Consider the following 26,955-nt stretch of genomic DNA (forward strand, 5'->3'; position numbering starts at 1 on the left):
CAAAAAACCTTTGACATATATGTGAACGTGATATAATGTACAGGATATTTCTTCACACTATTGTAAACAACATTCGTTTGAAGGGATTTATGGCACATTTTGATACATAATTGTTAGGGCTCTCCATAGAAATGTTGTTCATTGAAATCATCAAACGACTTCTTTTATTATCCCACATAGCTGCAGGTGATGATTAGTTATATTGTGTCTTTTGACTGTCAACTTTATTTTTCTCACTTGAAAGCACTTTATTTTTTAGAGAATGAAAGGGTTTGATATTTCTAGTTTAGAAAGATGCAATGAATGTTTGGTCTACCTGGTGGATACACCTGAAAACAACACCCTTGAATTATCCAATCATGTTTATATCCCTATATACGGCAGTAAAAACATCCTTATGAAGTGAAAATTCATAATCGTGCATGTTTCCACTATACAATAAGAGCTAAATATGTTTTTAAATGCAGTTTTATGATAAATATAATGAGCCTTTAAGATCTAGAAGGGTTCAGCTTGTTACTGTTCACCTTCAGAAGGCTTTGAATTGTTCTTATTTGTCCTCTACCTAGTTCTCATTTCAATGGTTTCCTTAAAAAAATAAATTCGCTCTGTATATAGAGCGACTACTACAACTAACAAGATCAATGTGCATGATCAGTCATGGGTGTATAGCTGATCTTAAAGTAGAAGATAGAACTGAAAGAAAGTCGAACACCCCAGTGACCCCACAGGAATAATTAACAGACCGTTGAAATAAAACAAATCCCAGTGATGTTAACAAAGGAGATTAGGACAATAAAAGGGATAGTAATAAAGTTGGTTTATTTCATCAGGAAATAACTTCAAAAGTGAACCAATCACCAGAATCTATTTTGTTCTGTGTCATACACTGTGTGTGAGGTCTTCAATACTGTTGTACTTTATTTAAAATATGAGCTTCTTATATTTCTTCTCTAAAGAGATATTGTAATACACTCTTAAGAAACACAAAAGCGACTACCGGTAGTGAGTAGAACTATACCCTCAACCCAAGTCTGACTTGGGTTCTGTACGTTAGGTTCCTTTTTATTTTCCTTCAATTTTAATCTTTGACTCATAGAATGCCAGGATGAGTTTGTTTTTTAGGTTGATTTGATACATTCTAGCTGAACACAAATTTTTGTTTAGGTCATGGGACACATTGACAGAGGCATTGCATTAGAGAGAATTAGGCTTACTTCAAAGATAAAGACCAGTTATGGTCATGTGATTGCATTGTGAAAGAAACGTTGTGGATCGAATCGATCATAAAAGGTTGATCATCTAGCATGGTGTGTACTGTAAGGTTCTGGAATCATCAAAATGATAAGAAATTTGGCCCAGTCTTGGTAAAGTTACAAGCACTGTACACAAAAAGATGTATATGGGACTACGCACACGCGCGCGACAGGTCCAAATAAATATAACAATCTACCAAATGTATCAATTAGTAGGCAGTTTCTCAGCAAAATTTGTATGATCAGGTATTAGTCAAAACATATTAGTCAAAACTATGGTGGCCCTGAAGGGACATCGCGAATAGACTAAATCGTGAAAAATATGCGATAAAATTCACGATATCGTCAATTTTATCGCATATTTTTCACGAAGAAATTCACGAAATTGACGATATCGTGAACTTTATCGTGAACTTTTCACGATGAAATTGACGATATCGTGAATTTTATCGTGAAAAGTTCACGATATAAAGTTCACGATATCGTCAATTTTATCATGTACTCTATCGTGTACTCTATCGTGTACTCTCCTGACGGGCGCTTCGTAAACAAAACCAGCCCTAGCTGGGGGAGACAGAGAGAAGGAAAAAAGGGAAAGGGAAAGAGAAGATAAAAGGAAAGAAAGAATAATAAGAAGAAAAGAGGGAAACGGGGGGGGGGGGGGGGCGAAGGACTCTTGCCTCCTCCTCACTCCCCGCCCCCTCCCCGCCAAAAAATAAATCAGAGAGAGAGAGAGAAGGGAAAGGGAAAGGGAAAGAGAAGATAAAAGGAAAGAAAGAAGAGGAAGAAGAAGAAAAGAGGAAAACGGGGGAAGGGCGAAGGACTCTTGCCCCCCCTCCCCCCCCCCCCCCGCCAAAAAATAAATCAGAGAGAGAGAGAGAGAGAAGGGAAAGGGAAAGGGAAAGAGAAGATAAAAGGAAAGAAAGAAGAGGAAGAAGAAGAAAAGAGGGAAACGGGGGCAAAGGGCTTTTGCCTCGTTCCCCCGCCCCCCCACCCCCGCCAAAAAATAAATAAGAGAAAGAGAGAGAAGGAAAGGGAAAGAGAAGAAAGAAAGAGAAAAACGAAAAAGAGGGAGAATAGGAAAGAAAGGAAAAGAAAGAAAAGAAAGGAGGCAAGAGCCCTTCGCCCCTGTTTCCCTCTTTTCTTATTCTTTTTCCTCTTCTTTCTTTCCTTTTATATTTTCTTTCCCTCTCCCTTCTCTTTCCCTTTATGGCGGGAGGGGGGAGGGGGAGGCAAGATCCCTTCGCCCTTCCCCTGTTTCCCTCTTATTCCTCTTCTTTCTTTCCCTTTCCCTTCTCTCTCTCTCTCTCTCTCTTATTTATTTTTTTGGCGGGGGGGGGGGGGGGGAGGTAAGAGCCTTTCGCCCTTCCCCCGTTCCTCTCTTTCCTTTTTCCTCTTCTTTCTTTCCTTTTAAATTTTCTTTCCCTTTCCCTTTCCCTTCTCTCTCTCCTTATTTATTTTTTTGGCGGGGAGGGGGCGGGGGAGTGAGGAGGAGGCAAGAGCCCTTCGCCCCCCCCCCCCCGTTTCCCTCTTTTCTTCTTATTATTCTTTCTTTCCTTTTATCTTCTCTTTCCCTTTCCCTTTTTTCCTTCTCTCTGTCTCCCCCAGCTAGGGCTGGTTTTGTTTACGAAGCGCCCGTCAGGAGAGTACACGATAGAGTACACGATAGAGTACACGATAAAATTGACGATATCGTGAACTTTATATCGTGAACTTTTCACGATAAAATTCACGATATCGTCAATTTCATCGTGAAAAGTTCACGATAAAGTTCACGATATCGTCAATTTCGTGAATTTCTTCGTGAAAAATATGCGATAAAATTGACGATATCGTGAATTTTATCGCATATTTTTCACGATTTAGTCTATTCGCGATGTCCCTTCAGGGCCACCATACAAAACATATTCTTTCACAAGATTGGTAATAAGAGCTTCCAATTCCATTTCATTTTTTGAGAGGGGGGCGTTTCCAAAACTGGTCTTTACCTTTAACCGTTATTGCGGTATGGTTACATGGCTTAGAAATGGCAGAATATAAACAAATATGTGGAATCTTGTGGGAAAATAGCGCATCCTCTGAAATATCTATATAAACTTGAAACCACAGAATGGATGAATGACATGCATGTATTACGGAGAACATTGATTGTTCAGGATGGATATGTGGTTTTGAAGAAACAAATATGATATCAGTGAAGAGGTGTATTGGACTTTAGAAAAGAAATTAAAAAATTTCTTCCGGTTTCCATCTGTTCATATCATTATCATTGATTATGTGTCATTTCCATACATGTGTGGGTAGTAGCATTGATGTTTTATAGATGAAATATGTTTACAGGCTTAGTTCTTTAGATTAACCTCAACCCCACCCCCTTTTACACTTGGACGTACAGTGTCACTGAAATCTATTTTTCATAAGTATCAGAAGTCTCCAACTAACCATATAACTTTGTGATGTCTTTGTGTTGTTTTACACTTTGTGTGTATCTAGCTGCCTTTTATTAACAGATCAACATCATATGAAGTGATCAAATCAATCTTTCAAAACTTTCAAGTTCACTTCAATTTACATATAAGATAGGAAAATAATTGCATTGCCTTAGTTTCTTTACTTTAATTCTCTGGCTCATACACAAATACCAGAATTTAGGCCATAAAAATGTGTACAGTACATGTATACCAAAAGCACAGCCAATTTAAGCCATCCATTCACCATAGTATACAAAGAGAATTTACAGAATTGCTGCTTTTACACTGCAAGGGAAAACCACTGGTTTTCTCACATTTCAGTGTTTCGTCGGAAGTTGATGTGTAATTACCAATAAACACAACAAATAATTAAACCCCATATAGAAAAACTATATAACCTCTGGAGTGTGGTTTTTTTAAAAATCCTGGCAGGAACTTACCGGTAATCATTCCGGCTTTCGGTTACAGTATTCGCTAAATCAACATGCAGGGCAGTGACAAGTGGGCATATAAACAAAAAAACATTTTAACACCAATGGTTTAATTAATTCCTATGGTTTTTCCACAAAAAAAACAACATCTGTGGTTTTTCAAAATGGTTTTTGGGCTGTATAAATGGGCCTAGTTACAAATATTTATAATGTTTTATTCTCATGGGATTCACTGACAAAACAGGTTTTTAGCAAGCATGTAAAAGAAAAATATTTTCAATTGGTTATCCATCTCTAACACCATTTAAAAAAAAAAGAAGATTTTTTGGTCTACAATTAAGTTTGCTCATATCAATTTTTGGCAAGTAGCGCGGCTTGTCGGTGCCCTGCATGCGTTAGCACAAAAGGGAGGAGAGTCACGTGAGCAAAAATATGTTTCTTACCAAACTTTGCTTTTTCAATGCAAAAAATCTGTGAAATAACTTTGGCAGGTGTCTAAAAAAAAGCACACTCCAGAGGTGGTTTTTCAATTTTGATTTTTCGTTGTGCAAAACACCAGAATGTGAGAAAAATCAATGCTTGATGGTTGCAGTCAATGCAGCTCTTGCTGAACTTCACAGACTGGCCTTGTCTACCCTCTCAAAGATTTATCCTCTTCAAAGATTAATGTATCATTGTACTATATTGGTTATGAACGTATTTAAGAAAGTATGGTAGACCTGAGTGATATTATAAATCTTTGCTGGTAACCCCAGGGTAGTAGATCTTTTCAAGATATGTCAATAGTTGATAGGTCAAATGTGTTCCCATCATAGGGAGATGTTCCAACATCTGGTAGATCAGATGAAAAGATGAAAACAACTCTGAGGAATCATTCCTTTTGAAGACTATATATGCTAAGTAATATTTTGATTTGCTCTGATCCTCATGATCAGTGTTTCATTCAATCAAATGAGTTGAAAATCAAAATCAAATTATATGAAATGAGAATTGAATTAATGAAATTGAAAACGAAATGATCTTGACTGAAAACTAAATGAACTAAATTGAAATGAGGAAAATAAATGGAATTACATATAGAATGAGACAAATTTTTAAACATGTCTTTATTTTGGATACTACAAGTGACATGAGTTTGTATAACTTATATACCTTTACATATAAAACAATGTACTAATGTTGGTTCTACTGTTAATTTGTGATGCAGTTTGTCCCACATATCATATGGGGCGGAGTAACATTTTTCACATTGGTTTATCAATGTTATGTGAATCCTACATACATGTACAGTAGTTGATATCTACATGTTTAACCAGGGGGGGGGGGGGGGTACTCACATTTTAAGACATACAGGGTGTGCCGCTCTAATGGGTCACTTTTTCACAAAAATTCCCTAAACATGGGTCCCATTTTTTACAAAAATATCCCTAAACATGGGTATTTTTTTCAAAATTTAAAAAAAATTCCATGGCAAACACCTGAAAATTGGGAAAATGGGCCTTTATTTCGAGAAAAAAATCCCTCCAAAATTAATGGCCCTTAAAAAAGGGTAGAGGTTTCAAGGCTTGAGAGGCACATCCCCATCCAGACCAAATCTGAATACCCACCCCTCCCCAGTGAGCGAAGCATTGACATTCATCTCTTTATAAACAGTTTTATCAATGATTTTTCTTTACAGTTTTATGGGAGTCCTAAGAAGAGACACATAGGGGTGATCTTACAGCGAGGTATCTTGATCATGGCATTACTGTGCTTTGTCTGCTGGGGTATCCTCATCAATGCTGAAACTATCTTACTACTGGCTCATCAGAGTAGTGAGGTAGCCAGGTAAGCCTAGCTATGTTTGATTCCAGGGTAAGAAGAAGAGGGAGGGGGGGGGGTGGTGTTTGGACAATTTTTCTGAAAGGTTTTGATGATTTCATAGAGCAAAGAACATTCCTTATATTTCAAAATAGTTGAAAAAACTTGATTGGATTATGTAATTCACTGATGGGTTTAGAAAAAACTCATCATTGTAGAAAAACAACAACATAGAAAATGTTTCTCAATTTCAAGTTAATGATATTGACAAGCAATATGTCTACACAATTTGCACTTGGAGGAAAAAATGTGTAGGGTACCGTTAGCTCACACCAACCAACCTTTATAGCATAGCCTTTGCTTATAAAAGAAGCCAACAATTCTGTCTGACTGATCTTTAATGTGATGTATACACCAAGTGTTAAAATGACTGTTCAAAAAGCTGAATCTTTGAATGACTTATAACTTCTGTATTCAGGTTGACTGATCACTTTGTTAACATTAAGTCACAAATTAGGCGTGCAATTTTTATAAGAACTTGTAGAAAAGCCTTGAGAACAGACATACTGAGGCTAATTCATGTAGCACTGTTCCAAGTCGATCGCACGACTGATCAAGGAAACCGAAACAATATCCATGGCAGACCAGAGAACAAAACATGCAGAAAGAATGCAATATTCATGAATCAATGGGGTAAATCTCTTGCTTTTATCTAGTGACTTTATCTATCAATCAAACTTATCAAGATACTATTCTATAATGAGAAATGAGTCTGCAGGGTTGCATGCTAGGTAACATATTGATCGGTTGATTTGATGTCACATATTTGGATCACAACACTGATCAAGGAAACCGAAACGATTCCCATGGCAGACCAAGGAACACATAAATAAATGGAGTGAATCTCTTGATACTATCTAGTGACTTTATCTATCAATTCGTTCATTCGTGTCTCCTTAGATCAAGATAGTTAATATGTAAAGTTCCTTAATTAAAAGTAAATTAAATTAAATTAAGTTCTTCCATCGCCCGATTGCTGCAATGGCCGCTTCATTAACAAGGGCCAGGTCTTCATCTGTGCAACCTGTTCCGCCGCACTGCAAGATGTGGTCCATCTATCAATTAACTTATCATGATACTATCTTAGAATGATTCTGCAAGGTTGTGGATAACAAATTGATTAGATGATTTGATATCACATATTTCATGGAATATTGCTTTAATTGGGATGTTTGCATTTCTTAAGATTTCCTAATGACACTTTTTACAGCAAATGCTCATAGGTCTATATCCATAAAACCTCATGTGACAAAAGGCATTTAAAAAAAAAATCATCAGAGAGGTATTTAAATACCAAGGAAATACTTCTATGCCTCTCAAATCCATTAATGGTGGCAAACAAACGTTGTGGTGTAAGCTAGGAGCCAGTGTCTAGACATTTCTTAGAATTAGCATTTCAATGGATTTGTTTTCAAAGGTTGTTGTTTACACCTGAATTATACCTTCTTACCATATTCCACCAAGGTTACTTCTCTGTTCATTTAAATATCAAAGAGACGATCCTTTTTGAAATTACAAGAATGAAAGTACCTGCAAGTTTGCTATACCCCGCTGTGTAATGTCATATCCTGTGTGCATGCAGGTATTCAATTGGAATAAGATTCCTGAAATGTAAGCATGTCTTGTGTGCTTTGCCTTGCATGTGACACTTATATGTAAAGTGGAGTATGGGTAATGGAAAAGAAAAAATAGGGGATGACCATATATTCTATCAAATTTTGTTTCAGGGGCAAGAACTTCTTACACTTATACAGGGATGTCAGCTTTCATGCAATATAGCCTGAATTCAGGTCCTGGCAAGTTATTTTCAAACCATAGGTTAGGCTTTTTTTGTGCACAAAATAGCTCAATCAGGTGATTTTCAGGCCCTCTGACCAATTCTTATTGGCATCCCTGTTCTTACTTTGAGCATCAAAGACAATTTGAATTAATTAAATAGATATGTAATTTCAGAAATTTAGTTTAAATTATGTTAAGCTCGATCACCTGTAGTTGAACTCATGTGTGCTTAATAGAGGGTTGCATTGCTGTTTGTACACTGGTGTGTCTACATCCTTCACATCTTGGTGCCCCTATACAAATTTCAGTACGCTAACACGCGAGCTCGTCAGCGTGCTCGCCCACGAGTTCGTCGACGAACTCGCAGACGAACTCGCAGACGAACTCGTTTCGTTCCAAATATGCAAATTAGCTACGAGCATGCACGCGAGCTCGTTGGCGTGCTCCAAATATGCAGCTCGTCACTGGCCGATAAGCTCGTTGGCGAGCTCGTTGGCGTGCTCGTTGGCGAGTTCGTACGAGTTCGTACGAGTTCGTCGACAAGCTCGTCAACGAGTTCGTACGAGTTCGTCAACGAGTTCGTCAACGAGTTCGTACGAGTTCGTCGACAATCTTGTGGAAAAAAAATGGCTGCGAGCTTAATGGCGTGCTCAACAGCATGTTGGCATTAGGGACTTTTAGATTTGCGTGGACTGAAACCTGTGACGTCCATTGAAGGCAGTGCATAAAAAGGACGTCGACCGTAGCAATCCACATTGTCTTCGTGCAAATCTAAAAGTCCCTATTGAGAACTAATTTGTGTCTACATATAGAGGTGAACTTGATGATCCTGTTGAGCTATTGGCATGCATATATATTTATCTAACTTATCAACCTTCCAATATCCAGTTAACATCTGCAGGCTGGCTGTGCAGGGACAATTCAGTTGGCAAGCTGGTGAAGAATACAGTGATCCTCTTTAGAATAAGGGAAAGTTAAAAGTTCATTACTTCTGGGATATCAATCAATGAAAACACTAATATATCAAAGTACAGAAAGAAAAGATATAACATAAAATATAACTTAAAACAAGTATCTTTTTATTAGAGTCAATACAAACCCTGTAAAATACATGTTACCTGTATGCAGGGTTCACAACTTCACACAACGATATGAATGAATAAATGATTTCCAAATTATATAATTACACTGTATAATGAAATTAAATATGTGAGTAATTCACTGTATAATACTCTGCCTTTGAAGAAATATTATTATCCATTTTGGTAATTATTCCATCATTCTAATCACTCATAATATTACAAAGATCCAAACTAATAAAGCGGTATTCATACAATAACTATATAGCATCCCCCTTCTTGTCAGTGTATTCACCAACCCAGGGTACCAAGTAATGATACATGTACATATACTATAGGATCTCTAGAACAATCCCTTCTCTATATCCACTAGCAAACTAGTTTTCAGTATTCAGACAAAATGCATTAATGTGCTCTCATGTTGCCTAAATGATAGGGTTTGTCAGTCAAGATACAGGAATATTTACATGAATATAACCTTATCACATAGATTATATCTAATGTTACTTTAATGAAGTGAATATACTATGTGCTATATAGATAGAGAAACAAACTTCCCAATATATGAAAAGATATCTCACTAGAAAGAGAATAAATACTTTATCTCATTAATCATTACTCTACACTTCTCTTTCATAAATGTATAAGAGAGGTAGGCCTAACTGTTGGCCTATAAATACACAAGTAGAACATTTAGTTATAAGGTGTGAGGAATTAGTTTTTCTCTTACCTAAAACAAAGGAGCTGCAATACCATTCAAAACCCATGTCTGCTCTCTACAAAAGCAAGATGGAGAAAGACTTGCCCAAAGTGGCCTATAACTAACACATCAATTCATTCTTATCAGGAATGCTACCAGTGGTAATTCCACAAGAGAGAGTAAACAAGAAAGTGAGAGTGGGGAGAAGAGAGTAATAGAGATTTGTGTCTTAGCAGTGGGGAATCCTATGTACATAAGGAGAGAGCAAGTTAGAAACAGGGAGTTGACCTCGAATCAAGGTCTGGGTGTGTGCTCTTATGTAATACCTGATAGTGACATTTCAAGGTGTTAAATATATGATACAGTCAGAATAAATGGCAACCCCCCCCCTTCCCAATCTGGTATGCTGCAAATAAATGTTTCAAAGTTTCAAAAGAATTTAATTAAATTTACAAGTAATTTGACAGGTTACTTCAGCATGAAAAAGCTATTGTTTCAATTTCAACACAAATTTTCTGAACTTTCAATGTAATTGCATATACAATTTATGTTCTGACAAAGAGGCTCAAAAATGTATCAAAATAATAAAGTATGCATTTGTTTACCTTAATTATTTCAGGTAAGAGATATCTTCAGATCAATATTTTTTATTTAAAAAAAAATTACATAAAAAGGATGCTGGTGGAGACAAGAAACTAGGAAGTAGGAACTCATTTTCCTTGGCCCAAGACATTTTAAAAATACATGTACATATATTAATAGAATAAATAAAAGAAATTGGCATCCTGAAGGGAACTTTAAAATACATATACATGTATACCGTGTGAGTCAAAAAAAAGTTTACAACTAGAAAAATGCTAATTATTCTAAAAATCATGCATCTATGAACAGCAAATTATTATACATCTTATGAAAGAGTGTTTTATTCCAAATCGTTTGGTATCACTTTTGTGTGGTATGTGTTCACGCTTGGATGAACAGGAGGCATTGTTTGTGAAAGTGCAAAAATTGACTTGCGCCAAAGTGATGCCTACAGTATGTATTATGTTGGGATCAGCGGAGTGAGAGAATGAATTGAATGTATCAAATGAAATGCATTGCATATGTTTTTTGCAGAAGCAAAGTCACAAGCAAACACACTAACAATGTTCGTTGATATTTTATATTCAATTTTTGATATGTGTGGCATGATTATAATACCCATATCGCAATTGTTTTATTCAAACATCACATTAGCAACTTTGGCGCAAGTCGATTTTTGCACTCTTGCATACAATGCCTCCTGTTCATCCAAACATACCACACAAAAATGATACTAAATGATTCAAGATAAAACACTCTTTCATAGAATGTATAATAATTTACTGTTCACAGATAATTTTTAAAATAATTAGCAATTTTCTAGGTGTAAATTTTTTTGGGACTCACACTGTATACCTAACTGTTTTCCTGGGAGCTGGATCACCTGTTTACCAGCGAGATCGTGGGGAGCTCTGGGGAGCTCGCCACGAGCTCCTCAGTTTAACCCGAGCTCGCCACGAACTCCCCCTTTTACCCACGAGCTCGCCACGAGCTCCCCCTTTTACCCACGAGCTCCCGAGTTTACCCCCGAGCTCGCCACGAGCTCCCCAGTTTAACCCCGAGCTCGCCACGAACTCCCCCTTTTACCCACGAGCTCGCCACAAGCTCCCCAGTTTACCCCCGAGCTCGCCCACGAGCTCCCCAGTTTACGCCCGAGCTCGCCACGAGCTCCCCCTTTTACCCACGAGCTCGCCACGAGCTCCCCCTTTTACCAACGAGCTCGCCACAAGCTCCCTCTTTTATCCACGAGCTCGCCACGAGCTCCCCAGTTTACCCGCGAGTTCGCCACGAGCTCGTGGCGAACTCGTGCACGAGCTCGCCAAGATTTTGTAAGATCGTTACAAGCGTCCTGGGAGCGTGTTACGAGCTTAAAGCCTAAAAAACGATCTTATTAAGCTTACCACGAGCATAATACGAGTTCGCGACGAACTTAAATTTGTATAGGGGTGGGGTGATATTTTAATTGCTTGACCCACATTTCATTTTTTGAAAAGCCGCTCAAACTTTAGACATTCACTGTAACATCACACTATTATGCACATCACAGTTTAAACAAATAATCTGAAGCAGAGTAAGAGAAGTATACATTCAGGTGTGTTCTTCTATATTTGTCTTTTGCAGAAAAAGTTGATTCTCCAAATTTGTCCTTGTGTACTTCTTCTACTTCAAGTTTAGGCCTAATTTCTTTCCTGTTCATTATCTGGTAAATTCTTCTCTCTGTATAAATATTTCAAGTTTAAAAAAAAAAGTCCTTCCTTGCAGTGTATGTAAATCTTCAGCACAGAAAGTTGCTACCCTGCAGTTCTGATTGAGTTTCATTGTGACTGTTTATTAGCTGACTACTATTAAAAGAAAATCAAAGCCTTTTTTATTCAGATATTGAGTTTCATGTCAAGTAGGTTGATGGATAGAGTGATGAAAATCAAAATTGAACTTCCAATTTCAGTATGCATCTTGAGATTTCTGCTAAAAATGTCTAATAGTGATGTAGGAATTCATTTCAATGGTTTCAATGGTTGCTATTCATGAACTTTGTTTGTCAAACTATTCATTGTAATAAATGTGTACACGCTGGGTTTGGGACTTTGGGTTAATGCCAGTGTTTACCTTTTAGCAGAATATTGATTAAAGATGAAGAAAAAATATATATTATTGTAGTTCACTGCCAGACATGAATCTGTACTGTGCTTGACTCAAGTTGAGAAATCACAAGATATCAAACATTATTTGTCCAGAATTAGAAAGAAACCAAAGCAAGATTCTAGGTTCACTAGAGATGTAAAGCCATATACTGTAAACACTGTCATTTTCGTGCCAAGCAACCCCAAAACATGTTTACTGGCTCTTAAATTCGCACTTCACACAATTCAGCCCGTTCAAAACATGCGTAAGAAGTTGTGCTTATATTTTCGCAAGTTCTAAAATAAGCGCTTGCCGATCTTAGCGCAAAATCTGCGAAAATTAATGTACCATGAATGTTACTACTTTTACAGTATATTAATCAAGGTTATCTTGTGACTTTTTAACTCTACCTGTCTATCAGTTAGCATTGAAGTTAAAATTGCGTGCTTTTGACTTTATGTACATTCTTTTGAACAAGGAAGTTACATTCTTATTATATCATAACCCTTTTTAGAACTTATCAATATTGCATCTCTTCTTTACCAAACTTTTACTGTTGTTCAGGTTGACTGGTATATACTGCCTCATCTATATTCCTGCAGTGCCTGTAAGTATAAACATCTTGCTTCTCTAAATTATCATTATTCTTAAATGATCCTGAAGAATTACATTTACAATTATTCTAACATATTGAATATTCTAATTTAACTTATTGAAAAATAGCACTGTGATAACTGGCAATGTAACCCATTGTAAGTTCATGATAAAATGTAATTAAACCATCTCCATAGGAGTAGGCCTAAGTATATCTAATCCTGATAATTATTTGCCTTGCACCATATCTTGCTAAATGCAAGAGTTCATGCTGTGTATTTAGTTTTTTTCATACCCGCATAATTCATGCCTGACAAGTTTGCTTTTGTTTTCCAATATTAATTCCAAATATTAATTATAAGGCCCTACTCTTTTGAAAGGTAACTTTCCAGCCATGTAACTTAAATTTGTAGTTTAGCGGTTGATATTATACCCACATCAAAGAATAGTTATGGATGCAATGACATGTTTTGTTAACTTGCTTTAGTTCTTTGCCACTGAAAAAATGTATATGCTTTTAGATCGAGAATGATAATGTTTGCAGTTACAAGGGAGATTACATATTACTTTTTTCATGCAGAGTTTTCTGAGTTCTCCTCTATTATCCTCTACCCTTATGGTTGCCCTTTGATTTCATTTCATAATATTTGTCTTTATTCCTTGTGATTATTCACACCTAGTTGCCAAATAGCTCTACGGGGCAATCTGCCCTTGGCAAATTATAAATGCTATTTTAAACATAATGGATTAAAGAAGGGCTCTCATTTAGGAGTTGAATCTTGTATGTCCTCCAGACTTCTCTTTATTTCATTACTGGTATTTGAAGAAAAAAAACTCTATTCATCTCAAGTCTGGTCAAAAGTAAATAAAACTGTCCAATTGTGTTGTATACCTCTGCAATTTGAAGGTTAACATTATCATTACAAAATGCATAAATCATGGTGAAAGAGAGGATTATATATTCCTAGTTTTATCATACTATTATGACAGTTAAAAGAATTATGAGATATCAAGATATCAACAACAACAATTTAAAGACCGTCAATACTACTGGGCCAGAAGGGATTAGACCACACAGCGAGGTCACTGACAGGTGGCTATCTTATTAACTGAGCTCTCAACTTACATAAGAATAAGAGGATCATGGGGGACCAACAGGCACCGATTGGGGAAGTTTTCTATATAGAGGGAGCAAATAGCTACAAGTAGGAGAGTGGGGCTTTAAACAAATTGAAATGGTGTAATATACCGGTATGTATCAGAAAAAATTATTGTTCAGGCCCTGCTTTGTGTAGCCTTTTTGAATGGTAAGCCATTGGATGGGATGGATACTCTGTTTCTCTGAACTAGGAATCAGTTGTGATTTTGTTTTAAATGTAAGATGGCATAGACTCAAAAAAAAATTTGTTTAATCGCACAGACTCTGTCCACAGGCTCCACACTACTAGGCTGTAACCTGAAGCATAATTAATTGGCTACATTCACATTGCAGTTAGATAGTGTGGTCTAAATCATGGCAGTACTTGTTTAAAATCAATAAGCCTTGTCTGATCTTTTTTACATAATTAAGTTGCTGTAAACTTGTTTTTCCTCTATTTGACAAAGCCTCATGATCGATTGAATTTTAAATGTTAGAAGCTGCTAAAATCAAGACTTGTTTTTTTTTTTTGGGGGGGGGGGGGATGTTTTTAGGCCAAGCTCTGGCAGCCTGATATCATCAAACCATCAAACGTTCAAATTTTGTTGTGAACTTGATCTAGAGCATACTTTTGAGGACTTCTCCCAAGAACTCTCAAGACAATCCATGTTACATTGCTGACAAAACATTCACAACCCAGCAATGCAAAGTACATTAATCATGTCTCTTAGGGGTGAATGAGCTCACCTATACGACCAAGTAATACAAGAATACTAAGATGTCATGAATAGAAAAGAATAGTTCTGTATGTGACTCGTCAGCTGTAGATTGTCCCTGGCTTCCCTGAGGAAGGATTAAAACATGATTTATGTGATGGGTATTTCCTACTTCTGTAAGTAATGCATGAGGTTGTCATCATCATGCACACAAATAGACACCAACATTTAGTTGTATGTACATGTATGCACTGTGTTTATAAAGGCGACCAGCTTTGAGCATTATCAGTTCTATTTGAAGCTCAAGTACTAGCAGCAAAGCTATTTTTGAATTTATTAGTTCTAAATGATGAACAAGCTAGCTCAATACTATGCTTACCTTGAAACCTTCCTTTGTACAATATATAAGAATAGATCTATACCTGTTTATGCACTGTTAACCATCCACTTAGTTTCGTTTCATGTAACAATAGGCATAAATCCATTTGATCCCATGTAATTCCAAGCTGACTAATCCTTAGTGGTTGCATGCAAGCACCAATAAGTTCATGTTTTTAAGATCGAGTTCAGTGACATCTAGATAATATTCTCGTAAGCTTTAAAACTCTTTCACTCTTACTACATGTACACAATTCTTCATTATTAGAAAGGGTACAAAATGGAAAATTTGGAAAATGGTAATATGCACAGTTGAATATAATAGCCAGTTTGATTCTTTTACTCCAGTTATTTTACCAATCTAATGGACCATTCCTCACAATAATATCTGTGGGGAACATTGATTTCCTAATTCACCCATGCATACTGGTATTAGCCGTTTGCAAATTGGAGTTAATGTAACACCATACACTCAAATATTCCACCAATATATTTTAGTTAGAAAGAAAGAAAGAAAAAAGACAGTGTGTGTGTGTGTGTGTGTGTGTTTGTTTGAGATAGAGAGAGAGAGGGGGGGGGGAGGAAGTAATGAGATAGTGATTTTTAAAACCACATCATTGCCCTAAAATGCCCTTCAAAAAATTATTGATGTAATTGGATAATTACCCCGGATTTCCGTATATTTCTCATTTCAGGGAGACTACTTTTCAATGTTACTCATCAAATATCTACAGTGTCAGAGCTGTCTCAAGCCTGTCGTCATAACAACGTTAATCACAAACGTCATAGCGGCTTGTCTCTACTACCTCTTTATTTATGTCCTCGATCTCAGATTAGTGTGAGTGTACTAAAGACAAAAAACATAATTACCTTTAGTTTGTATATTAATCCTTGGGTCTGACGTTAGAAAATGTATTATCAAATTGGCAGGGCTGTGTTCAAATCCCTGCTGCAGCTCTCTTGTCCTGTTGCAAGATATTAAGAAGATAGATTACCGTAATTAACGGTGTATAAACAGCACCTTTTTGCCGGCAAAAAAATTTCAAAGTCGGGGGGTGCGGTTCATACACGGTAAGTTTCGATTTATGCCCCTCCATCTGGCGCTATGCCTGGCAATGTCTCCCAGCTCAGTAATCAGTGTGTTGACTCACCACTAGGAAACTAGAACAACACTCAAATTTGTCTGTCATCTTGGTTTGAAAGTAATTTCTCTGATAGATCTCAATATGTAGTTTATAATAATAATTCCTACACATGGTGTACCACAAGGTTCTATCCTAGGTCCTCTACTGTTTTTTAATTTACATTAATGATCTTACACATTCAGCTGCACCTCGCAGTTAAATGAAAGCCCTTCCCGCGTGGGTTTTTATAACACGGACCTAGCTGGCTCGCTGCCGACAAAGTTTTTTTTTTTTAAGGGAAAAAAAGAGGGGTGCGGTTAATACACAAGGGCGGTTTATACAATGTTAATTACGGTAGTTAATTTTTTGTTATGATGCAGAATCAATTTAGTGTGTCAATTTAATTTGTCAAACAAACTGATTATCAGGGTTCTCTCAATTTAGATTCTTTCATTTTCACATGTAAGTTAGAAATTGTACCTTTAATCCATATGAACATTTGCCACCCTAACTCCTGTAGTTAATAAATACTTGGTACATGAGTCACAGAGATTCTTTAAGCACGTTCCTGACTACAAAAAAAAGCAAGGTAATTGATAATACTAAAGCATGGTACGTTTGTGCTGCTAATGCATAGTTGAAAATAAGAACTACCCAAAATATATTCCTGTAGTAATAATGATTATGATATTAATTCTTCCTTGTTATTTTGTTATTCCTAAAAACAGCGGAACAGCTATAGCTCAGGTGTTATCTCATTACATCCTAACTGCACTCGTCACAGGCTACATACTGCGGAAGAAACTATACAAAGGAACATGGACAGGTAATGCCTGATTGAAGAGTAAGATAAAGGGGTAGAGAGACAGAAATGACCATATCCAGTATAAGCTCATCTGCACTAGTTTGGCCAGGGGGATTCGACCTCCCTGCAAGGTCACTGACAGGTGGTTATCACATCAAATAAGCTCTCAATTAACATAAGACAAAGGGGATCATAGGCAACCAACAGGCACCAATTAGGCATTGCTATATAGATGGCTCAAGTAGAAATAAGTAGTTTAGTTGGGCTTTAAGTTTGTCTTTCAGAGACATTATAAATGTATGTATCATCCTATGTATGATATCTCTAAAGGGTTGTACAGATACGACGTGGCAAAACCGCAGCAGTTTTTATGATGAAGTAAAGTATATTGGTAATACACTTCACTTTGCTGTATCATATAACACCGAGCTCAGTGAATACATGCCAGTCCTTTGCTGCGCACAGTTGCCATTCATTCATCAAAAAGCATGTTAGTTTACCGCCCCATGTCTGAACAAGCATTACCGCTAAGTCTGTTTTATGTCTCACAAAGCTTTTGAAAGTTTTTTTTAAAATTGCTGTTTCAGGATGGAGTAAGGACTGCTTGGATGATTGGATGCCAATCTTCAAGCTTGGTATGGCAGGATGTATGATGGTTTGTCTGGAATGGTGGAGCTTTGATGTAGGCTTCTATCTAGCAGGTTAGTTCAGTGGTCTTCAGACCTGTGCTACCACACATTCAATCATGTAGGCTTCTATCTAGCGGGTTAGTTCAGTGGTCTTCAGACCTGTGCTACCACACATTCAATCTCCAGTCTGCATGTGCCCAATATCCTACACTAATTAAATTCTTAAAGGGCAATCCAAGCTTTGTAAATAAGTTCATTTGTACGATTGTAGCAAAAGAAGAGAAAGAGAATGGTGAAAGTTTGACATAATACCAACCCCACCATTAGGGTCAGAGAACTCTAGAATACTGTGGCTAAATTGCATTATAATAGGAATGACACAACTGTGAATGATTCAACATTTTTACGAAGATAATTTGTTTAAAGACTTCATTCTTTGTGATGACCTCGTTCCTGTCAAGACACATTAATTGTAATTTAAGGAAGCATGTGATTTGAAGAAGTTGCTCCTCTGTCACGGCATATTAAACATGACCTTGCATATCATGCAGATGTTTTGGCTGTTGTTTTGTTTTAAAGATTTCTCAGTGATTTCTTAGGCGGTGATCGAAGCACTTTTGATCACGTACTTTGATGACAGTACTGTATGTGTACCCTTTTAAGGTTCACATCTTTCTCTCTCAATACACTATAGGTATTGTATATATATCCGTTCTACTCATATAAGTATTGATTGTAATTCTCATAATGTATTTGATTTCACTTACGGTAGATTTGGTATTTATTGAGTTCTCTTACTAACCCTTGTATTTTGATCTATGTCCAGGGCTTCTCGGTGAGGAATCAATCGGAGCTCATGCTATTATTATGTATACAGCTACCACAGGAGAAATGGTGAGATATATATCTATATATATATATATATATATATATATGACACAAAGACATAACTCCATATTTTGCCAAAATGAGTATTTGATTTTTAAAATGTTCAGAAAATTGTGAGCTTTCCAGGAAACACAAAGACTTAACTCCACCCAACACTCCATTGAAGTCAATGGCTAGTGAAACATAGACTTAACTCCGGCCCAAGTGCTCAGTGACACCTAAACCACTTTTTCTCAAAATGGCCAAACTGGAGTTACATCTTTGTGCCACAGACCCCTCGATATGAAGATATTAGTAATATTATTTCTGTGATAGAGTTACTCTTGAATTAAGAAACACAACAGTGTGTCTGATTTTGGATATCAAACTAGAAAGAAAACTAAATGTAAAACCTCTCCCCAACTGTTAATGTTTCTCATGTTGATCCAAAAGAAAAGAGTAATGAAGGGACCGAGAACAATATAAGTACACAACACAGCCGATTATTGAATCCACAACTTTATTAAAATTGCAAGTTTACAAGGTTTTCGCAACTTCAGGAGATTATGGAGTTATGAAATAGAATTTAAGATGTGAAGTTATTAGCAAACATCATCACAAAATTGGAATATATATATATATCCAAGAGACTTTTTATATACATATAGATATCTAGCATCAACTTCATATGGATTATCAAAAGTGTTTTCAAAATAGTCTATTCATGAAACTGGGTACAATGCAAAGCACATCTACTTCTTTGAAGTTTTGGTTTAATGTGCAAACATAGAAAGATTAGGCACCTTCCAAATCCTGTAATCCTCAAACTCTTTACGCGTTATTTTTGCACCAGTGCACCGTCAGCCCTGCGTTTCGTTCGCATCTGTGCACAAGTCATACTACGTGCTATTCATACACAAGTTATGTACACTTGCACATTCGCATTGGCCCTAGTATGCGTTGTTTGTGTTTCATACATTCATACATTCACCATTCGCAAATGTGACTTCATAGTATAGCTTGTCTTGGGATATTTCGGAGTAATTTGGTGGTTTTCTTTGCATTTATTTTGTATTTGAATCATGGCACGGTGAATATTCTCTATTGAAATGGTTCACAAACTCGTTACTAAGGGTGACGGAGAGTAGCCATAGACACAGAAATCATGGGACATGTTTCTGTTTTAAAGTCACTTTTACAGGTACATACTGATACATACATTCACTTCACAAAGCTTTCAATATGAACATGGAGCATCAGTATATTGACCTAGATTAATGTAGGGCAGGTTCAGTATATTCACTTTCAAAATCAGTGTAACAAGAAACCCATTGTATCATCTTGGAAACGAACAATTGCAAAAAGACAATGCATGATCATGGGACAGCATACTCAAGAAGTCCGATCAAGTTTTATATTGTTGTGTCTCTGATTATTCTAGCACCTTTTTGAAAGAATGCTCAGTGTCCAAAGCTCTGAGACCTTCCCTTAATCCCCTCCCTTTGCTTTGTGTTATTTAGGCTTTTCTTCTGGTTGGAATATTTTGCTTTGGGTATCCCTGGAAAGCTTATTGAATCATATGTCAATATAAAACACTTGTCACTAACGTAGGACAAAATAGAGTGCCAAAGTTTATTTGAAAAGGACAGAAGTGAACATATATTTACATACCGAAAATACATGTTAATAAAAAAGTATCATACAGGCAAAGAACATTAATATACTAAATGAGATTGATATGATAGAAAAACTAATTAAAAATTTCTACAAATTTACTACACAACATTTATCTTCAAAATGTTCCAAGTAAAAAGTTATAGCCTTCTGAAATTAGAGATACTTTCTTACAAAGAAAAGAGTGCACATGGGGTTTATGGGTAAACGCACAAAGAGTTAATCCAGGAACAAATGAAGGAACGATGGCTATAAAGTCTAAGTGGCTGTTAAACCTAACACACAGCTTACATAGCAAGGTCACCATGCTTGTAAACACAGCAACAAGGCCAGCCTGCTTCCAACATTTCTGCTCTAGATACTCACCTATATATATGTGTGTGTGTCTGTACCTCCATGGCTGAGCACTAAACATGTAGCCCCCCCCCCCCCCACAAAAAAAAAGAAAAAAGATGATACCTATGTTATATACATAAAACAGTTAGAGAGGTTGTCAATATATTTAGTGTAATAAGTGCTATATATGTGCAGAAATGTAATTGTTGTTACATTTCAGCCTTTAAAAAAAAAAAAATTGTAGTTACCTAAATGACAGCTGTACAAAAAGGGCAAATGAAAAAGTACCAATAATTTTTTCATAAAATTTGAAGTATTTTACAAGATTCATTGAGGTTTTAATCCAAATATGATTCAAGCAGCATATTTTTTCTTTTAACCCCACTTGGTACCACACCCATTTGCCAGCCCTGAAGCAGATGAAGTTTCCGTGTGGTAGAATGCCAAAATGAGGTTTTTAAACTTGTTTTTTCTTTTGTGTGTTGGTTTGATTAGATCCCGTACGGTATTGGCATAGCAGCAGCAATCAGGATTGGGAACAACCTTGGAGCCAAGAAACCTGGCATCGCTCATGTGGCATCAGTAGCTTCATTATCACTCGGAGGTACGTAAGCCAAAGTAAAGTCTGGTTGGAGAAAACAAACTATTTCTACTCACACTTGCAGCTCACCCTTTGTTACAGATCTTGATCTGTAAATGCATGAAATTTGAGGATATTCCAACTAGTTTCTATGTATTTGCAGATCAAACATGCACCTGTACTTTTTGTCACCGAGAGAATATGGATTTCAGTAGAAATATTTACTTGTCATAAAACTTGGCTTAGTTTTGCACTAAAGTGGCATCAGTGTTGAGTAGAGCAACCAGGTGTACTACAGTCAAACCTGTCAACCCTGCTTCACAAATGACCGCATACATCGCAGTCCACTAGTGAACGTGCAAATCAAAAAGTCCCTAATAACATGCGACTGACTGCATGGATGGATTTTTATTTATACCAGCATGTTTTGTTTTGATGTGATGTAGTAGTGTTATATGTATTTGACCTCAATAATAATATGTGTAAACAAACCGTTTCTTAGAATCATGGAGTTAATTTTTATTAAGGATTAGTTTTATAACCTACATGTAGACGATAAACTTGAGTTCTGGTAAATGAAATAAATTCTCACAGAATCCAATGAAAGTTACACTGAATGTTCAAGATTACAAATAAATGACATTTTCTAAAACAATTTTGGAAGAAGATGTATACCGGTAGTGGCCGAGTAATGAGTATAGAAAGATAAGGAAATCCGGGTAAGTAGGCTCAACACCATGTACTTAGCACAGGTCACTAGGGGCAATTGAGAGTTGTTTAGCTTTAATGATTTAAAGATAAAGAAAGAAAGAAAATACATAATTATGAATATTATGGATATTCCTAACATGATGTCAGCTTTAGTCCGACAGCTTACCGGTGAGCTAGATATTTTGATTTGGATCATTCCTCACTAGATATAGAATATAAACTTGAAATGGTTTTTGGTTTACTTTGATTTCTAATCATGTGATTCGTGGTTCTTTAATGCTCAGGCCTTCTCAACTAGTTTATTAGAAGTGCCACAACGAAAAGAACTTGTAGTTGAAGTGCCAATTTGTATGTTTGACTGTGCTGCGACATAGCGTAGCGACCAAGCCGACAATGGACGCGGTCCACGGGCAAAGCCCCAGTGGGGGTGCAGCCCTTGAAGCTTGTAGTATGTAGGGCTTTCTGAGAGCCCAGAGGTGGCATTATTAACACCTATTTCTTCCAAAATATATCAATCATAATTTCATATTGATGTGAAAAAATTAGTACACTTCCTGGGTTCAATATTACACTGGCGGTAAATTTATATGTAGTTATTTTTGTGCGATTAAACACGGGAAATGTCAAAATTAAATTAAGTGCAAATTATACCAACAAAAACATGATGTGTCCAGAGATCGGCAATGTTAAAATTGGTAGCACATCGTACGCTTATTGTTGTTTAGAGTTCAGGTTTAGAGTCGTAATAGTAAAAAACAATCAATTGCCCTTTCTCCCTGCAGACGTGTTGGGCTCAACTTCACCTGTGACTCCTTGTTCATGCTGAGTTCTTAATAATTCTAAAATATAATACTTTTTTTTTTTTTTTTGCAACAGTCAAGCACCACTCCGACTGACCCCAAGCGCCACAAGTGGCGCGCGCGCCGCCAGTTGAGAAGGCCTGCTCTAGATCTTAATGCCATTTGAAACAGGAATTACCCAATTGATTTTTATTTAGAAAATTTGAAATTCTTTCCTTTTGCAAGATCAATTAAAAAAAGATCATATTCTTATTAGTGGTCCATGATTAAAATCAGTCCCCCCCAAAAAAAATAAAGTACATTTTAACTTTTTTAAATATTTTTTTTAATAATTTGTTTTCAGTGATTGCTGCTGTTATCCTGGCCATCTTGTACATTTCACTGAAGGATGTGATTCCCTACCTCTTTACTTCAGACAGGTGAGACTGGGTGAACTTATAGATAAAGAAAACAACAACAATCTACACGATCCAACCTCGATCTGTTTGGGAAGGAAAGGGTCTATCATTAGATACAAGGATTTAAACATGTACAGTCTTCCTGATTGGGATGCCTGCATGACCATGTGAAGACCCAAGTCATGATTGTGGTGAATGGTGGGCCGATCTTCCAGCTAGAGAAAAATACCCAATCAGCTAGCTGCCAATCAGACCAGTTACAAAACTGTCCCCAAATCTATGGTAGTTTAGTTTTTCCTTTGATTGGAAGACCTATCTTTCATTGTCAATTTTGCTATTAATATATCCATTAGGAACCTCGGTGGGGAGGATTTCACATGATTTTATATTCTTATCCGATGACTTTGCATATTCTCCTAAATCAGATTGCAGTTAGATCTAATAGTGTATGGTGGAGTTAAGAATCAGTCCTATGAGACTAGAGATTATATGGTTGAGAGATTACCATCATTATGTTACATATTGTATATCTTGTTTTCTTAAAGGGTTGGCCTCTTACAAGGTTTGTTTCCTTTTTGGCCACTGCCCTCCTCACTTTTATAGTTGATCTTATGTATTGTCATACATTTGTCTGTTTATATATGTATTTTTATCTGTTGATCTCTTGAGGAGAAATAAATGAAACTGAATGCCCAGCCTTTGAGGGTCAGAAGATCTTAGTTTAATAAATGGTCCAGGGACAGTCAAGATGGCCGCCTGGGGAGTCGTTTTGGAGATCATGCCCAGATTTAAAAAGCCTGAACGGGGAGGGTGATTAAGCTGACATGTATAGTAATTCATGGAAGATTAACAGGTCACTAAGGGAGCAATAAAGAAGATATTTATGGAAGGTTAGCAAAGCAAAGCAAAGCTTTATCTGATCCCCGATAGGCCTAAATGAGGTCCTGTGATGAAAATTGGCGTCTTTGATATTTGCAGCCAATGAAAAGTTTTTTTAATCCCTCTTCCCCCCCCCCCCCCCCAAAAAAAAAGATAAAAGATAAATGTGTGTCACAACAGGAGAATGTGTGAATTTTAGAACAAGATACAGGCCTGTTTATTTCTTTTTGGGCTAGGGACTTGTTACAATATGATTTTGTGATGATGTATGGTCAGGGTTTTAAGAAGATTAATTGATTTAGCCTTGGCCATAACATATTGAAGAGAGTGGACTACTAAACCTGTAGCATTTTGAGGGGAATGGTTTGATAGGAGTAATAATTTATTAAAGTTTTAAAGCCTAGTGGAAGGTATTCATTGACCTATTTATTTGCGTTATCAGTTCCCAGATTTGGCAGAATTTATCCTTTGAAATCCCCAACACTTTGTTTGAGCACAATACAACCAGATCATTATGTTTATCAATACAATCATTCTAATGATTTGATTTCAGTATGACGGTGAAGCTTGCCTCTTCCATTCTGCCCATTTGTGCCATGTTTGCAGTAATGGATTGTCTCGCTGTGAGTATAAAGGATTAATCGATTACCCCTCCCCCTTCCTCCTTCCCTCTCCTCCTCTCCCTTCCCCCTTTCCCCTCATCCTTTCCCCTCCCCTTTCCCCTCCCCCAATAAAAAAATAAGTATCAGGTAGAGATTTAATTAAGTGAATTTTTAAATAATTTAATCACAACAAAAGAAAAGACGTATTCACAAAAAGATGTAGAGAGAGTGTGAATAGATCTATGAACAGAATGCCTTCTGTAAAACCAAGGGTGAAGTTCCAATCATAAAGCTATATTTAGTTAAATCAAATTTATGGTACTGGTATATTAGTACTTGACATAGTAAATGCATGTATAAGAAAGAGTTAAGTGTACACAAATCTTTTAGGTTGATGATATTTGCGTTCTTTGATGAAAGGTTAATTTTGATGACAAAATGCTTTATCTTTAATGGTATGCTGTATGATGTAAATGACATTTTGTCAATTCGGTATTGCATAGCAACGGTTTAATGATGGGCAATGTGAACAAGTTTATATGAGAAAATGCCATATTTGGTTGTACTTTATATGATCAAAAAATTAAGATAAACATGTGATTGACCATATTCATTTTTATCTTTTTATCACTTTCTTCCGCCCCTCCCCCATATCTATTTGTTTTCTCTTCTCCTCTTCCTCCTTTTCCTTATAACTTTGCTTCTTGGTTGATGACTTCAGACCGTTTGTGGTGGAGTGATTCGAGGTATAGGTCATCAAGCAGTGGCGGCAGCAGTCGACTTCTTGGGATATTATCTTATAGGGCTCCCTCTAGGGATCTCACTCATGTTTCCACTCCAGAGAGGCATTCATGGTATGTACCTCAAACATTTCTCCCACATCACTCACTTTATGTGTATGCAAATGGGCTATTAAAATAATTGTGCTAGGGATTAAAACTGTATCTAAACTCAATAATTTTGTATCATTGCAAAAGGGAGGCTAAACTAACCCAAATTATCTACATTTTCCTTTCAGAAAATGTCATGGAATTAATAAATCTGCCAAGAAACGTGACGTCACAAGTGGGTCAATCGATCGCCGGCTAGGCTTCGCACAGCCATTGTTTAGACCTTGCAAAACATAAAAATATCATTCATCATAATGTCCGATCTCGGGGAGGAATTTCTACTTGATTTAGACATTGAGATGCATTAGTCATTCTTACACTATAGGCCTACAGATGGCATAACAGGCAATTTTTAATTGTTATGACCTGAATTGTCAGTCCACTTTCACTATTCAACCTCGGACGTGTAAACTCTGTGTATTTGTGCTTCTTGCTAGCGCCCCCAGCTAGCGTTGCGGCTCCCTGACCCACTTATGACGTCATGCCAGGATTTGAAATTCTGAGAACGGTCTTTTAAAAAGCTTATTGAAGTGTTTAATTGATATTTACACAACTTTAAAGCAAATGATTCATGTTCTCAATGATATAAGCTTTCCTTACATGTATAATTTGCCCATTTTGTGATATTTCTTCGTACAACTACTTTAAAGCTATACAATCTCCATTTCTGTTACAATAACTCTTTAAATTTACAATATAACACTCATCTGTGGTCTATTTCATTTGATCATGAGCTAACTAGAACAGCTGAAAACAGGAAGTTATGGAGAACCTGTGTCTCAAGGTCCGTTTATATTGTCGCCCCAATGGCCTCCAAGCTATGAAACATAGAAATAAATATGTGCTAGTGATCTGAAGTCACTGCAATCTGCTTTTCTCAGCCAATTTATATGATTAACTGCCCATTTGAAATGGTAAGATAATTGGAAATGATTATTGCAATACAGTGTACTGATCACAGAAATGTCCACATTTTATAAGTAGCCATGCTGAATTGATAGAGGTCATTGTCTTTGTCTTTTGTGTCATGTAAAAAAAACAATAGATTAGAGATAGATAAGCCCAAGGAAGAGCCTGATTGACTTTGAGCTTTGATTGTTAACTTGCAGGTTTTTGGAGTGGCATGACGTTAGGCCTCTTCATCCAAGCTCTCTTCCTTGTTGTCTTCACTCTCACCTTAAACTGGAAAAAAGAAACAAAAAAAGTAAGATGATTGTTTCCAAAGTATTTGGTTTGTTAAAGAGATGTGGTGTTCTTGTGGATACGCGTTGCTGGGCTGTGACTCAGATGGTTCACGGTTCGAGTCCCACTACGGTACCAATGTCCTTTGGCAAGATTTTAATCTACATATGCCACAAATGGGTACCCGGTAGAAAGAAATCCTTTGAATGTTTGAGCACCTTATGGTAGCTCGGCTAAAGTCTGGTAATAATATGATTGCAGCTAGGGCCCTCGGAGAACAGTATGAATACTGATGAGGCTACCCTCAGTAAACTATTTTTTTTTTTACAATGCTCTGAATAAAAAAAGTCAAAATCTTGCCTTTATTAGCTGT

The 26,955-nt window shown here is 36.7% G+C and overlaps 1 protein-coding gene across 1 annotated transcript in view; it reads left to right on the top strand.

Annotated features, from left to right (window-relative positions):
* LOC100891823 (multidrug and toxin extrusion protein 1) overlaps positions 1 to 26,955 on the top strand; it is a 57,182-nt gene that overhangs the window by 25,944 nt on the left and 4,283 nt on the right. Inside the window, exons 5-15 of the mRNA XM_003727763.3 lie at positions 5,837 to 5,985; positions 12,844 to 12,886; positions 15,801 to 15,943; positions 16,958 to 17,055; positions 17,622 to 17,735; positions 18,490 to 18,557; positions 21,036 to 21,144; positions 22,975 to 23,050; positions 24,462 to 24,531; positions 25,232 to 25,364; positions 26,510 to 26,604. Of these exons, the coding sequence (XP_003727811.2) occupies positions 5,837 to 5,985; positions 12,844 to 12,886; positions 15,801 to 15,943; positions 16,958 to 17,055; positions 17,622 to 17,735; positions 18,490 to 18,557; positions 21,036 to 21,144; positions 22,975 to 23,050; positions 24,462 to 24,531; positions 25,232 to 25,364; positions 26,510 to 26,604 (1,098 nt within the window). The remainder of the gene's footprint in view (positions 1 to 5,836; positions 5,986 to 12,843; positions 12,887 to 15,800; positions 15,944 to 16,957; positions 17,056 to 17,621; positions 17,736 to 18,489; positions 18,558 to 21,035; positions 21,145 to 22,974; positions 23,051 to 24,461; positions 24,532 to 25,231; positions 25,365 to 26,509; positions 26,605 to 26,955) is intronic.

This window comes from Strongylocentrotus purpuratus, unplaced genomic scaffold (genome assembly GCF_000002235.5).
Source record: "Strongylocentrotus purpuratus isolate Spur 01 unplaced genomic scaffold, Spur_5.0 spur5_scaffold_8, whole genome shotgun sequence".
NCBI lineage: Eukaryota > Metazoa > Echinodermata > Echinoidea > Camarodonta > Strongylocentrotidae > Strongylocentrotus > Strongylocentrotus purpuratus.